A 16359-nucleotide genomic window follows, 5' to 3' on the forward strand; every position below is an offset into this window, starting at 1 on the left:
AATATAGTAAACGGCCACCGCCTGTCTTGCCGCCGCCTAGGAGCGATGCCCCCGACAGTCGGACTCACCCTGAGCCCATATGAAGAGGGAGAGGGAGCCCAGCCAGCAGCACTTCACCTCAGCTGTGGAATGGGAGGAACAGCTCTCATGAGGTAAAAAAAGTGTTTGATGGAAATCCAGGAAACCTGAGCTCCCAGGACAGCACCTGAGAGCCCTGACTTCCCACGAAGTGTTCCCTCCGGAGGAAACACAAAAACTGACAATGTGTGGAAAGGAGCCTCCTTTTAAAGTTTGGTGGAAGAGGTGTTTCCTGTTGGCAAGGGGAGGAGTCACTCTCTCTCAAGTGCTGTCCTGAAAGACGATAAGGGAAAAACACCCTGCAGGACAAAGGCATAATGAGCTAGTATGCATACTAGCTCATTATGAATTACTTACCTGAGATCGAAGCCCCCGAAGCGACCCTCATTCACCTCCTCCGTCGCCACCATGATACCCGGAGTGACTCCAGCGCTGTGACTGGCCGGAGCAGCAATGACGGCACGCTCAGTGCGCCTGCGCCATTGTGCCGTAGGCATCGGTGCCCGTTTTTAGGAAAAAGTCTCCTTAACCGTGTAGGTTAAGGAGATATTTCTTGCACCTACAGGTAAGCCTTAATATAGGCTTACCTGTAGGTTAAAGTGGTCTGTAAGGGTTTACAACCACTTTAAGCATCCCCATTTTGCTCATTAGCGCTGCACCTTTATCCCAAATCGACTAAAAAACTAACTCCGAACTACAGCTAAAAGTTTTAAACATTTATAGTGAGAGTTTTTTCCCCTTTTGGGATTAAGTTTTTACAAAAATTAACAACAGTGGACCATTGTAAGTAACCCTATCAGTAGTAAATGCCCATTTTGCTGGAAAGCTTGGTCAATTAAAGGAAATTTAAAAATAGCATACTTACTGGCTGGATTACCAGATAAAAAAAAAAAAAAGAGACTAAAAAGGAAAAAGAAATGTAGCCATTGCAAAAATGTATGGTTATTCCCGCGCGATCATGTGTGTTAGAATGGAACTAATGGAAAAGCTGCCTGCACCGGATAGGGTACACCCTGCCCCTAATAATCAGCGAAACAAAAATAAAGCGTGGTGCTGCGCTAATCCAGCAAGGAAATAATACAGAATAAAAAATAAAATATAAAAACAAAGTGACAGTGCTAATGGTATATACACTAATCCAAGAACACAAAGTGATGCAAGTATACCATAATAGTAAAGTGACAGTGCTTCTGATATCATACTAATATTGAATAGCAACTAGTGACTGTAGCATAACGAATAAATCAACACACATGTGACCAAAACATGTGAAAAATAATAAAGAGTGTGTAAGGGTGCAACTTACAACCCCAATCAGTGAAAATAATACCAATGGATAGGCTAAATCTTGAGATGTGCCTGTGAGATACAAACAGTGCAGATATATAAAAGAAAAACTAAGATAGAGTGCAAATGTACAATGTAAATAATATCATACTGTGCATGCTATGCACACAGCAAGCAAACACTAAAAAAAGTGACTAGTGCAGAAAAACACAAAATCCTTGTGACTATTCATTCAGAATGTCCAAATAGAGTGAACATATGACAGTCCTCCTTTAAGGGGTGAGGTGGCTGGAACAAATCTATCAACACATGCTGACTGGAGATTAGGAGCTCACCATTGTCAGAGATAAGGCACCTGTTTGTTGTTATGTGAGTACTTTATTATGCTAATAAAACCCTGCTTTTAGCCTACAATATTACACTATTTGGGACCTTCCTTTTTTCATTGGTTACCCCCCCCCCCCCTATATCCATGGAGGGACTGAGCTCCTGTATGAGGATGTCGTTTATAGGATAAAAGGTTGCTACTCCCAAATACTGGTCTTACACTGATACCCTGTTACCTGGAAGGACCAAGTCCCTGCACCAGGAGAAAGGGCTGATACTTCTAATACTGGTTTTATGCTGTTATCCCATTACCTGAAGGTAAGGGGCCACTACTTATAAGTGTGTAGTTTGTTGCACGAAGAGGAAACACCACTGTAGATTTGTTTCAGCCACCTCACGCCTTAAAGGAGGACTGTCATATGTTCACTCTATTTGGACATTCTGAACTAATAGTCACAAGGATTTTGTGTTTTTCTGCACTAGTCACTTTTTTTAGTGTTTGCTTGCTGTGTGCATGGCATGCACAGTATGATATTATTTACATTGTACATTTGCACTCTTAGTTTTTCTTTTAGATAACTGCACTGTTTGTATCTAACAGGCACATCTCAAGATTTAGCCTAGCCATTGGTATTATTTTCACTGATTGGGGTTGTAAGTTGCACCCTTACATACTCTTTATTATTTTTCACATGTTTTGGTCACATGTGTGTTGATTTATTCGTTATGCTACAGTCACTAGTTGCTATTCAAAATTAGTATGATATCAGAAGCACTGTCACTTTACTTTTATGGTATACTTGCATCACTTTGTGTTCTTGGATTAGTGTATATACCATTAGCACCGTCACTTTGTTTTTATATTTTATTTTTTATTCTGTATTATTTCCTTGTTGGATTGTAGCCATTACATCTAAGAAATGGCAAGCTTCAATCTATTACATTTCGATTTTTTTTGTTTAATTCCAAGTCTAAGTTACTATTATTATTATACAGGCTTTATATAGCGCCAACAGTTTACTCAGCGCTTTACAATATATAAGGGAGACAGTACAGTTACAATACAATAAAATACAAGAGGGTTAGGAGGGCCCTGCTCATAACAGCTTACAATCTAAGAGGGTGGGGCAAGTGGTACAAAAGATTATAACTGTCGGGGGTGAGCTGAAGTAATAAAAGATTATTTGGAGGCTTGATGGGCTTTCCTGAAAAGATGAGTTTTCAGAGATCGCCTAAAGGCAGCCAGAGTAGGAGATAGCCGGACAGATTGATTTAGAAGGTTCCAGAAGTTGGGAGAAGCTTGAGAGGAGCGGAGAGGAACAGTTTGGGTGATATTTGGAGACAAGATTGGTGATCTAGCTTGGGGCAGAGTTGCGAATGGCTTTGTATGATGTAGTTAGTATTTTGAATTTAATTTACTGGGCAATCAAAAGCCAGTGTAGGGATTGGCAGAGAGGGATGGCAGACACTGAGTGGTTGGTAAGGTAGATGAGTTTGGCAGCAGCATTCATTATAGACTGAAGGGGGGTAGCCTATGGAGAGATAAGCCTATGAGAAGGGAGTTGTAATAGTCAAGGACGAGAGATAACAACGGAGTGACTGAGTAGCTTGGTGGTTTCATTAGTTAAAAAGGGGCATATTTTAGAGAAGTTTACAAGCTTTTGACAACACTTGGATTTGGGGCTGAAAGGACAGGCCAGAGTCTAGGATTACACCTAGTACCCTGGTGTGAGGGGAGGGATTGATGGTTGCATTATTGATTTTGATGGAAAAGTCATGGCGAGAGATTTAGCTTAACGAAGTGGTGCGACATCCATGCTGATATGTCAGTTAGTAATTTGACAGGAGACTGAAGGAGTTTTAGGTGAGAAGCAGAGAGATAGATTTGGGTGTCATCAGCGTAGAGATGGTATTGGAAGCCATGGGGGGTTATCAAGTGACCAAGGGAGGAGGTGTAGATAGAGAAGAGAAGCGGTCCAAGAACAGAGCCTTGCCGGACCCCTACAGAAAGAGGAAACGGAGAGGAGGAGACAGAGTTGGTGGTAACCCTGAAGGAATGCTGTGATATGTTGGAGGAGAACCAGGATGGAGCAGGATCTTGGTGGCCAAGGGAGTGGATTTATTGAGAAGGAGCGGGTTTTCAACAGTATCAAAAGGCCGCAGAGAGGTAGCAAGAGTATGGAGTAGTGACCATTAGTTTTAGCAGTTAGTAAATCGTTAATGAGTTTTAGTAGGGCAGTTTCTGTGGAGTGCTGCGAGCAAAAGCCAGACTAAGTGGGATTACAATTCCCTACAGCCTGCATTCTCTCAATCACAAAAGGCATTTATATGGAATCCACAGGGTACAGCTGCATCACAACTCCATGCAGGCAGAATTTAAATCACTCATGATGGCAATAGGCAGACCTAAAAGACAGTTTTTACTCTTAACGTCTGTCAATGGTAGCTGGCACCCCACATTGTAGGAAAGGAAGCGGAATGTCATACAATCTTGAATTTATGTGTTAAATGCATCTAAACTGATTTTATTTTTCCAGTATAATGGAATTACTTAATAAAGGCTCAAGTGGTGTAAAGTATACTTACATAGGTGATTGGCAATCTTCTCATGGTCAGCACTGAGTTTTCAGAGATGGGATTTCTGCAGTGCCCTAGAGCACACAGTACAGGGCCGTCCTTCAGCACCTCGCTGGTCAACTCTGCTTTTAACGAATACTCCTGGAAACAGACAGTAAATTTATAAATATAAAATTATATATTTACACAGTGGGGACGGAAAGTATTCGGACCCCCTTAAATTTTTCACTCTTTGTTATATTGCAGCCATTTTCTAAAATCATTTAAGTTCATTTTTTTTCCTCATTAATGTACACACAGCACCCCATATTGACAGAAAAACACAGAATTGTTGACATTTTTGCAGATTTATTAAAAAAGAAAAACTGAAATATCACATGGTCCTAATTATTCAGACCCTTTGCTGTGACACTCATATATTTAACTCAGGTGTTGTCCATTTCTTCTGATCATCCTTGAGATGGTTCTACACCTTCATTTGAGTCCAGCTATGTTTGATTATACTGATTGGACTTGATTAGGAAAGACACACCTGTCTACACCTATACTTAAAGAAAAATGGTAACACCTACCCCAGCCAAAGTTAAAATATTTTCTATTGATTTAGTTATGATGAGATGTTTCTTTGCTCGAGTTGCAGCCACATACAGCAAATTCCATTCATCTTCTACAGTCCAATCTGAAACAAAGAAAGCACAGCACACTTTGATGTTGTAGGAGATACAGATTTCTGAATAGTCACTGTGTCACTGAGTGCCCTGAGGACGGTGGTGACATTTTACTTGTAAAGCTTTTATATTTTGGATGAGATCTTGGATGGATAATGTTTGGAAGCATAACATATTTTTAGATTTCTTTTGGTACCCCTTGCTCCAAGCTAAAACTATTACTGGAATTTTATTTCCCATGTAATCTCTATGACTGTACTCAATGCAGTACCCTAGGTGAGATGGGACTGAAAAGGAAAAAAGATGAAAATTTCCCACCTTTCCTATTTCTTATTCCTAAGTGTTGGAGCTGTTGCATAGACCATTGGAAAAGACCATGACTGGCAATAGCCAAGTAATTCAGTTTTCTACTAAACTCTGCATCAACAACACCTGACCTTAAAGGGGTTGTAAACCTTTGTGTTTTTTCACCTTAATGCATCCTATGCATTAAGGTAAAAAAACACCTGGCAGTGACCGACCCCCCCAGCCCCTCCCTTTTACTTACCTGAGCCCTGGAACTTGACCCGCTGGGGATGCGCTGTCTCTCTGCCCGGGGTTCTGGGCTCTTGATTGGATAGATTGATAGCAGCGCAGCCATTGGCTCCCGCTGCTGTCAATCAAATTCAATGACGCGGACGCCAGGGGGCAGGGCCGAGTCATACATTCGGCGGCCATGGAAGCCAAATGCTGGACTCAGGAGCGCGCCCGCAGGGTTATCTGATGTGGGGAGGAGCCGCGAGAGCCACTGGGGGACCCCAGAAGAGCAGGTTCGGGGCCACTCTGTGCAAACGAGCTGCACAGTGGAGGCAAGTATGATATGTTTGTTATTTTTTTATTTTTTTTTTAAACGAACAATCACTTTAAATCTGAAGTTTAGTGAATTTTTTTTTTAATTTATTAAATTATTTTTTTTTACAAAAAAAATGACAAGTGTCCCATGCGGGGTGGCTGTGTTAGGTTGAAATCTTAAGCCTTCTGCATCTGGATACTCCTGCGGCTGTGATTTTATGGTGCTGCAGGGGTTTAATATGAACAGCTGCAACTGTGACGGGCACTCGCTAAAGTGCTATCCATGCCCAACATTTCTGCACTCGTTCTTCATTCACAGAAGCCCTACTATCTGTTTAAAGGTCTGCCTACTTTGATTGTAGAGCGCTTTTCATTGTTGGAACTAATAGTATGGCTTCTATGAATGGAGCACAAGGATGTAAAGGGCACGTACAGTTGGCACTTGATGAGTGGCAGTCACAGCCAAGCACAAAAGAACCCAAAGCACCAGAAGATCACAACTGCGAGGGGTATCTGGAGGGCAAAAGACCAAAGATTTTAACCTAACAGCAGTCACAAGCACACTCCTTGTGGGTACCGTCCCTGATGCCATTTAAAAAAAGAGAAAAAACTAAACTTTAGATTTAAATTAAGGTCCAGGCCAAATATTGCCATTAATGAAAACGTAAGGTTTGGGTGTAAGGAAACCGGTTACCAGCTAGTCTGGTTGTAATATAAGGCAGGGCTCAAAATTCCTGAGCTACTAGTCAGGGCTCAAGGGTTACTCGCCACCAGTTGCCCCATCCAACCACTACCCTGCCCCACCCCTAAACACGCCCTCATGAATTATCTCATGAAATGACCCTTAAACGTTTTATGCAGAATTAAGTTACAAAAATAAATGGCGTGACCTGTGCCCACCATTGCAGCCTCACCTGTGCCCACTATTGCAGCCTCGCCTGGGCAGAGGAAGAGAGAGGGCGGCCGGATCATGACTGGAGGAAGAGGAAAGAGGAAAGCTGCGGAATCACAGAGCAGGATAGAACACCGGAACAGCTTACATTATAATAGCCTCCGCTCTGCTTGACGTCACACACAGCCCCGCCTCCTCCTGATCCCATGCCTGTGATAGACAGAACACATCCCAGCACTGGACCGGCATTCTGTCTATCACAGGCGTGGGGTCAGGAGGGCGGGGTTGTGTGCGACGGCGAGCAGAGCAGAGGCAATTATAATGTAAGCTGTTACAGCGGGATATCCACCTTCTGCGATCACGCGGCTCCCAATCAATTTCGCCCACCGGCGGTGCTCACCCCCCCCCCCCGCGCTCTCAAGCGGCTCAGCTCATCGCCAGCCCTTATTTTCCACTCACAAAATGCGAGAAGGCGAGTGGAAAGTTTGAGGGCTGATATAAGGTCTTGTACACACTGGCTTTAGCCTGTAATTGCAATTGGGTACAGCAAGGTTTTTAGGCTTCATTCACACAGTCGATTTGAGCCCCAGTACAACAAGAATGAGCACAACTCTGCAGGGGGGATAATAGGTATTTATGATCAGCTGTAACTAGAAAGCATGTAGAAATCGATGGCAGGCATTGCACCTGTTAGCATTTAACCATACATAGAGCAGTTACACCCCATTAGGGTGCAGATGACTGGCCCTTGACACAAAGGGCTTTATTTACTAAAGCTGGAGAGTGGAAAATCAGGCTCACATCTGCATAGAAACCAATCAGCTTCCAAGATTAATTGCCAAAGCTTAATTAAACAAGCGGAGGTTAGAAGCTGATTGGTTTCCCATCCTTAGGGAGATTTAACAAGGTTCAGTAAAGCTTAATAAAAACTCAAGTTTGGCAATGGTAAACATACTGTAGGAGTGCTGAGAGACACAAGCTGCTAGCATTTTTTTTTCAGACTTTCAATACGTTTCAAGTAGCGTTGAAATCTGTTAGCAGCCAGTTTAAAGGATAACTTTCATATAAAGTAAAGTTAACTTTTTGCCCCCACCCTTGACCTAAATTAGGGGTCTCCAAACTGCAGCCCTGGGGTCGGATGTGGCCCTTTGCTTGCCTTTATCCAGCGTTGAGGCATTATTCCTGCCATTGACACCAACAATAGGGCATAATTCCTTATGCCGCGTACACACGGTCGGACTTTTCGTCTACAAAAGTCCGACAGCCTGTCCGACAGACTTCCGGCGGACTTCCGGCAGACTTGCAGCAGACTTTCTAACGAACGGACTTGCCTACACACGACCACACAAAAGTCCGACGGATTCGTACGTGATGACGTACACCGGACTAAAATAAGGAAGTTCATAGCCAGTAGCCAATAGCTGCCCTAGCATGGGTTTTTGTCCGTCGGACTAGCACACAGACGAGCGGATTTCGGGGTCCGTCGTAGTTACGACGTAAAGATTTGAAGCATGTTTCAAATCTAAAGTCCGTCGGATTTGAGGCTGAAAAAGTCTGCTGAAAGTCCGGAGAAGCCCACACACGATCGGATTACCAGTCCGACCGTGTGTACGCGGCATTACACTGACAACAAAAATGGGGCAATATTCCTCCCACTGACACCAACTATTTCCCCTACTAACATCAAAGATCAGGAATTGTTTTCATTCACTGGGCACAGTCCAGCCTCCCTAATGTCTCAAGGACAGTAAACTGCCCCTTTCTTTAGAAATCTGGAGACCCTTGACCTAAACGAATCCCTCTTTCAAATGACCATGGCCTGCACGGATCTTCAGCGCTTCTTGCCAAAGCCCACTTTTCTCTGGCCATGCTTCCACAGTATGACTTAAAAGACTTCCATGGATCCATCTCCTGTATTAGGAAGCCTTTGGGTTTCTACTGCTCAGGTACAGCAAGACGAATGAGGATTTCAACAGGAAGAGCTGTAAATTCCTGGGTCACCTGACTCAGCTTAGTATACACATGGGGGTTAATTTAGGTCAGGGACAGAGGGCACAATTTTTGAAAGTACAGTATCCCTTAAAGAGGAAGTAAACCCTGGTGGGTTTTACTTCCTTTTTATTTCCCTGCAAAGGTAAAGCATCGCATAGTTGCCCATTATGTGTCACTTATCTGAAACGAAGCCTGCAATGTCACTGCTGTCCCCACTAGCAGCGAGCTTCCATCTTCACCCCTCTTCCTTCCGGGGCCGCAAACTCCGGCTCTGTAACTGGCTGGAATCGCGTGGCGTCACTCCCATTCACGTGTGTGGGAGCCACCAGTCACGGCATGACCCCTATTAGAAACAGCACGATCTGCCCTTTCTAAAGTGCGCATGCACCATAGACATTGGCGCATGTGCCGTAGTCATCGGTGCACGGCTTTTTTGTAAATATCTCCTAAACCGTGTAGGTTTAGGAGATATTTCCAGCACCTACAGGTAAGCCTTAAATATAGGCTTACCTGTAGGTAAAAGTGGTTGTACAACCACTTTAAAGTGGCATTTAGTATTCTCATTATGATGTGTATTTAACATTCACAAAATGGAGTTAAAGGTTTGTTTAAAGACTTTAAGAAATGTGCTCAATGCTTGCCTAAAGCTTTGCAAATACTTTGTAAAAGCTTGCTGCACATACAGCTCTTTTATAAGTTGAAGGCTGTATAAGCAAATGCCTGATGATCATTTTCTTACAGCATGACAAGAGGTTAAAGGTTAACTGAACCTTTATAAAGCCATCCACAAAACCCATAATCCTGGTCTTTCCTCCAGGCTGCTGCAGCATGAGATCCAGTTGATGTCAAACTTGTCCATACGCACGCACAGTTTAAAGATGGGCCCTACCGTAGGGTATAAAGCTGATCATATGTTATACAATTTGACTGTACACTCCCATTTAAATCATCAACAACTATGTATGTAGGTATGCGCTAAACCTTCATATAAAAGGAAATTTGTGCAATAAACATTGATAGTGCTGAATTTTTGTATATAAAAGTGACTCCGTGCAAAAATAAAAAATGAATTGATTAATAATCACATTGTATCATATTATGAATAGTCCACTGTATTAAGATGATTTTCAGATGTGAAACTGATACAACAATGCACCCAAGAGTCGTGGTTGAGAAAGATATAACCTCCACCTCTACACACACTGCCTCTTACCGACTCCAAATGATCTCCTATTACAGGAGATCACACAAGCTTGTGGCTCATGCATGCGATTGCGCGTGGCCGGCGGCCATCGTGCTCGCTGGCCATGCGAACTGGGTCGCCTGCCGTGCAGCGGGCGCGCACCCTTTGGTGGCCGCAAAAGAGAAGGGCGTACCAATACGGGATTTTGCCCAGGGAAGCCATTCTGCCGCAGTATATCTGCGTGAGCTGCTCGGGAACCGGTTAAGAAGTTACAATGAGTTGGATCGCTGGTGCCATTGAGTTAGGTACAACTTGAATATTCAATGTCAAAATATCTTCCACCAAATATGTCTTGAACTTTCATTCTTTCACTTAAATCAATACAAGAAACTGGCTGCCATGTTTGTGTTAACCTCCCTGGCGGTATTCCCGAGTGTGGCTCGGGGTTAAAATTCAGTACCATTAGCGGTAACCCCGAGCCACACTCGGGATCGCATTGCAGGATCCTGGGGCGGCGTTACTTACCTTGTCCCCGGGATCCTGCGATGTCCCCCACAGTGTCCGAGGACTCCGTCCTCCTCCGAAGCCTCTCCGTGCCAGGCTCCGTTCCCTGCGAGCGGCGCGACGCACGGGGGCGGAGCCTGGCGGCAAATTCAAAAAAATTTCAAAATCATAACACATACAGTACTGTAATCTTACAGATTACAGTACTGTATGAAATGATTTCACATCCCATTTGTCCCCAGTGCTCTGGCCCATGCCCTGCATGCAGTTTTATGTGATATATACTGTTCTTTCTGCCTGGAAACTGGAGATTGTCCATAGCAACCAAAAAGTGTCCCTTTACGTCAAAAATGGCTTTAGACCAGCTAGAAAACAGCGATAGTAAATTAGAACACTTGCAGAATTGAGCGATAGTGAATTGTGGGGAAATTTATTTTATTACTATTTTTTTTAATTTTTTTTAATTATTTATTTTTATTTATTATATTATAATTTATGTTTTTGTGTTTCAAACTTTATCATACCCGGGATATCTACTAGACTCTGGTTTGGACAGATTTAAGTGTGTTATTGTTAAGATTTACAGACCTACAATATAAAACGCCAAATTTCCATGCAAAATAATTGTACCGCTTTCAGCACCTAAAATCCGAAATAATCATACCGCCAGGGAGGTTAACGGAAGATGTGATTCTCCTTGACTTTCACGTGTTCTGGGTCAGTGAATTTAATGAATTGAAGCGAGGACACGGCCAAGCAGCTAGCATTTTGGAGACCAGAAATAGCATCCTCTCATGGAAGGTGTACCATAAGCAGAAGCAGTAGGGTGGAGTAAAGCAAATGATAAACCTGTCGCTATCTAATTTAGCGGCACTATATAAAAACAGAATTCTCTGATTTAGACTTATTCCAGTTATTGAAAACCCCTTAGCAATGCCTCTCTCTATTATACATACAATATTTTCAATCTACTTTAGAGAGCAATGCATTTGCTCAAGAAATCACTTAGTACTACACAGGGATACAGTGAGACCAATTTACTGAAGGATTTAAGAAACTTCACACAATAAAAGGTTTTCAGATTCACTTCAATTATCCAATCATGCAAAAAGAAAAATCCTGTTCACTTATACAGTCTCGTGCAGCTAAAATAAGTAAAGTGAATAATCACAGTTTATTAGGATTCTTTAGTAAATCAGCCGCAATGTTTTAGCATAAGCTCCTCTTACTCACCTATGGGGAGGTTTAGTCTCCTGAGATTATGTCTAGGTAGAGGCACTTTTACAAAGTCATCAGTAATCTCAACAGTGTCAAATTCCATGCCTTTAGCCTTATGAACAGTTCCTAAAATATAGTCTGAAAAAAGACAGAAAAAGTCATATTAAATTATGCACATGTGAAACAACCCTAAACCACAAAATCCAATAAAGAAACAACCGTAATAAAGCTATCTATAATAAACTGGTAACACTTTGAGAAATGGCAGTAAACTGGCACACCCAGGATCTCCCTCCCACCTGTGCCTGATACAATAGGGAGGTTCCTGTAAGCACAAGTGTAACAGATAAGGGCAACTGTCAGACAGTTCAAATGAGTCTTAAAACACAGAACACACTGGGGTTGATTTACTAAAACTTAAGAGTGCAAAAGCTGGTGCAGTTCTGCATAGAAACCAATCATCTTCCAGGTTTTTTGTCAAAGTTTAACCGAACAAGCTGAAATTAGAAGCTTATTGGCTACTATGCAGAACTGCACCAGATTTTGCACTCGTCAGATTCAGTAAATCAACCTCACTGTTAAATACATAATCCAGAGTTTTTCAATGAAGGAATAAAAATAACTATTGATGTATATTAGTTATTTGTCAATGCCCCCTCGTAACATTGACCTTCTGAAGGACTCCTAATAGTCTATAATTCTGTAAAATTATGTTTAGTTATGTACTCTATATGTAGACAATGTATTGCAGTGATTACAGGTTACCTGCTTATTATAAGGGGCTATGGAATACACATGTGGTTTATCAATACCATAATCTGTTGGAGCACTTAAAGTAGAACTATAGGCAAAACATTTTTTTTAATTTAGGATAGAGCAAGGGAGGGTTATACTCCGGTCAAATTTTTTTTTGTAATCTGTGTCTCATTGTTGAGATTTCTCTCAACTTCCCGTGCCATAGCCAAACAGGAAGTGAGAGGAAATCCCTATCAATTAAGGGAATTCCTTGGGGACACCCAGGTTACAAGAACTAGTGTCCCCATTAGGAGATTTCCCCCTTAATACTTTTCTGGGGACAACCCTAAATTTGGTATTTTCTTTTACTTTCACTGATAATGGTAAACAGGACACCTAGAGAGGGTGAATCGCCTTAACGGGGACACAGAACAACAATAAATACTGACAGGTGTTCTAATCCCTCTCCACTCTATCCTGAACTAAAAAAAAAAAAAAGTTTTAAACACAAAGGAAAGATAAACTCTCCAAGATAGTCATTAAGTGCCACACTTCAATTGAGTAAATCACACATTGCTTTATTGAAAAAATGTTCAATTAAAATGGCAAATCCATACCCCTTCACCAACACTTCTTAAAATAAAAAGACAATGTTGTCCTGCTGACAGGAAGCGGCTGCACATTCACCCATCCAAACCACCATTCATTCACAGGGGAATCCATTTAATGAGTCCTAATAATCAAGGATTAAGGGGCTTGTGATAGTGAAGCAAGTGTCCCAAAGACCCTTAGCCCATAGTCCACTCATAAACCGTCTGATTTCTCCTGAGTGACATCATCTATTAAGTTATGATCATGGTGGTGGTGGGGGCTTGTGGGGTGTTGGAGATAATCAGCCAGGTAAGCTTGGATCCGCTGGTTAGTTCCACAAGAAACTGGGAGGGTGCTTGTGCAAATGCAAGTCAGAACTCGTATGTATGAAGAACCTGCAAACTAAAATCACTCTTCAAGTGCGGTTTGCGGATTGCTAAAGGTAAGCCCACAATTAGGAGATACACTTGGGCAAAGCGGATGCACAATAGAGGGCCAGTATAGACAAAGGAGGGGGTTCTCACCACCGATGTCTTCCATCTAGTCTATTCATCCAGTGCCCCACATCCAAATAGCCATCCAGTGCCTCCAAGCGGGTCCTTCAAGTCCAATAGCAAAGTAAAAACCGTTCCAGATAAATCACAGCACTCCTACTATTAAGGCTGACCCGCTAGCTGCTTGCCTGCCAGAAGCATCACCTGCGTGATGTTAACACACTGACATGTTTCGTTAGCCTATCGCTAACTTCCTCAGAGCGAGGAGGGGCTTGTTGACTCCTGCTTAAATACTTTTCAGACCCTGTAATGTTTAATTCTTTCCACCAGATGTCTCACATGCCTCACATTCCTCACTATCATCCATCACGCTGAAAATGATTTAACCCTTTTATGCCTAAGCCTACTTCTGACATTTGTTACTTACAAGTTAAAATCCATATTTTTTGCTAGAAAATTACATGGAACCCCCAAACATTATAAATATTTTTTAGCAGAGAATCTAGAGAATAAAATGGTGATTGTTGAAATATTTTATGTCACACCGTATTTGCACAGCGGTCTTTCTAATGCAATTTTTTGGGGAAAAAACACACTTTCATAAATTTAAAAAAAATGAAACAGTAGTTAGCCCAATTTTTTTTATAATGTGAAAGTTGATGTTACGCCAAGTAAATAGATACCTAACATGTCATGCTTTGAAATTGCGCAGGCTCGTGGAATGGCAACAAACTACAGTACCTAAAAATCTCCATAGGCGGCACTTTAAAAAAAATAATGGTTACCAGGTTAGAGTTACAGAGGAGGTCTGCTGCTAGAATTATTGCTCTCTCTCTGATGATCGCGGCGATACCTCACATGTGTGATTTTAACACCGTTTACATATGCCGGCGCTACTTAGGTATGTGTTTTCTTTGCTGCATGAGCTCGCGGAGACAGGGGCGCTTTAAAAAAAAAAAAAAAAAATTCCTATTTTTTTTTTTTTTTTACATTGTCACTTAAAAAAAAAAATGTGATCACTTTTATTGCTATCACAAGGAATGTAAACTTCCCTTGTGACAGTAATAGGTGGTGACAGGTACACTTCATGGAGGGATCAGGGGTCCAAAAAACCCCGTATCCCACCTTTGCACTTCAAAGTATTCAGATCGCCAAAAACGTAGCTGAGTAAACCGAAAGTGACGTAGTGACGTCGCTTCCGTGTTTACACAAAGAAGACTGGAAGGAAGCCGTTTCCGGCTTCCTTCCAGTCTCACTCTAGCCGGTGGAGGTGCCGGATCAAGGATCGGGTCTGCTTGTGGGATGGGAGGCCCGGGAAGAACGGCGGAAGGCGGCGTCCCCTCTCGCAGCTTCGGGATAACAGCCGAGTGGCTTTTAGCCGCATCGGTTGTTATCCCTTAAGAGCCGACCGCCTGTTCTAAAAAACGGTAACAGGGTGATGCATGCAGCTGCATGCATCTTCTCGGTATAACCCCTTAAAGCCGAGGCCGCATATGTGCGTATGGTAGGAACTAAGGGGATATCTATAAAATACCTCTGGGTACATTGTATCCATCATACAGAGGGGCATGACATTCTCGCATGCTAATGTAACAAAATACTGATTAATAGAAATCACAGCGGAGGAAGCTTCAGGACATAAATGTCTATTCTCAAAGCATAATTTAAAAAAAATAAAAAATAAAGTAAATAGACAATAAGGAATCAACGATTTCCTCAAAAGCAGGAAATATCAGAGACCAATTCCTAGATATACATTTTAACCACATACAAAGAGATATCCATCTACTATGAAGGCATATTAGCTCCTCAATAATTAAAGTTTTTTTGTGTCTCCTCTCATTGCTGATACAGCTTCTTTGCTTCTTCCCCAAAGTCATTATGTTTGTCTCCTAATTTGTAGAAACTGGCCGTTTGGAAATCCTTGCATCAACAACCTAGGGTTATGGCTCTGTGCCCGAAGCAGAGTATTGGCTACCGATTCTTTATGGAAAGTTTTGGTCACTATTTTCATGCCTTCTATAGATACCTGTAGGTCGAGGAAAGATTGTCTTGTCATGGTGGGTATAGGTCAATCTAATATTTCTTTCATTTTGATTGAGCTCATCCATGAACTCTACCAGCTGTTCAAATCGTTCCATTCCACACCATGAGTACGTCGTCGATTTACCTCAGGCACGCCACACAGTGGCCGAGTTACATCGAGGACATGTAAATCCTCTCCTCCTCCCACAGGCCCAAATGAAGGCATGCATACGCTGGGGCCAATGGCGCTCCCATACATGTTCCTCTTATCCGGTAAGAATTAATTCCTGAAAATTGGAAAAAAATGATGGGTTAACATGAACTCCCAGAGTTCCAGTACAAACTGATTATGTGCACCAAGCAGAGGATGATCAAGCTCTAAAAAGTGGGCCGCTGCCTTTAGCCCCCATTGGTGGGGAATAGATGTATATAATGTTTCTACATCTATCCCCACCAATCGAGCCCCTACTGGAACATTTAGCTGGTCCAATTTATTAAGGACATCCCCAGTATTTTTTACATAGGATGGAAGGTGAAACACCATTTCCTTAATAAGAGAATCTATATACTTTCCTGATTTTTCCAATGGGCCTTTAACTGCAGACACAATAGGTCTGCCTGGGGGTTGACTGAGGGATTTGTGTAACTTCGGGATGATATAGAAAGTCGGGATATTAAATTCCTCCGCCTTAAGATAGTTATATTCTTTTTTAGATCATAAACCTTCCTTTAACCCCAACTTCAATGTATAATTCAAAGTTTTCACAAAAGTAGGGAAGGGGTTCTCCGATAGTTTACTATATGTCGTTATGTCTTATAGCTGCCTCAAGACCTCAGTCTCATACATTTGTTCACTCATTAGAACCACATTTCCCCTTTGTCACTTTTTTTAATAACCAGACTCCGCGCTTCCTCAAGTTCGCACCCACCCAGCTCCAATTCACCTTCTCCAGGTTT

At 42.2% G+C, this 16359-nt stretch overlaps 1 protein-coding gene across 2 annotated transcripts in view; it reads right to left on the bottom strand.

Moving 5' to 3' along the window:
• The window catches only part of FBH1 (F-box DNA helicase 1), a 116950-nt gene that overhangs the window by 17014 nt on the left and 83577 nt on the right, over positions 1-16359 (bottom strand). For both annotated transcript variants that reach the window (XM_073619391.1, XM_073619390.1), the window contains 3 exons: positions 11573-11695; positions 4842-4948; positions 4279-4410 (listed from right to left, as the gene is read on the bottom strand). In XM_073619391.1, the coding sequence (XP_073475492.1) occupies positions 4279-4410; positions 4842-4948; positions 11573-11695 (362 nt within the window). The remainder of the gene's footprint in view (positions 1-4278; positions 4411-4841; positions 4949-11572; positions 11696-16359) is intronic.

Source organism: Aquarana catesbeiana, linkage group LG03, assembly GCF_042186555.1.
Source record: "Aquarana catesbeiana isolate 2022-GZ linkage group LG03, ASM4218655v1, whole genome shotgun sequence".
Classification (NCBI taxonomy): domain Eukaryota; kingdom Metazoa; phylum Chordata; class Amphibia; order Anura; family Ranidae; genus Aquarana; species Aquarana catesbeiana.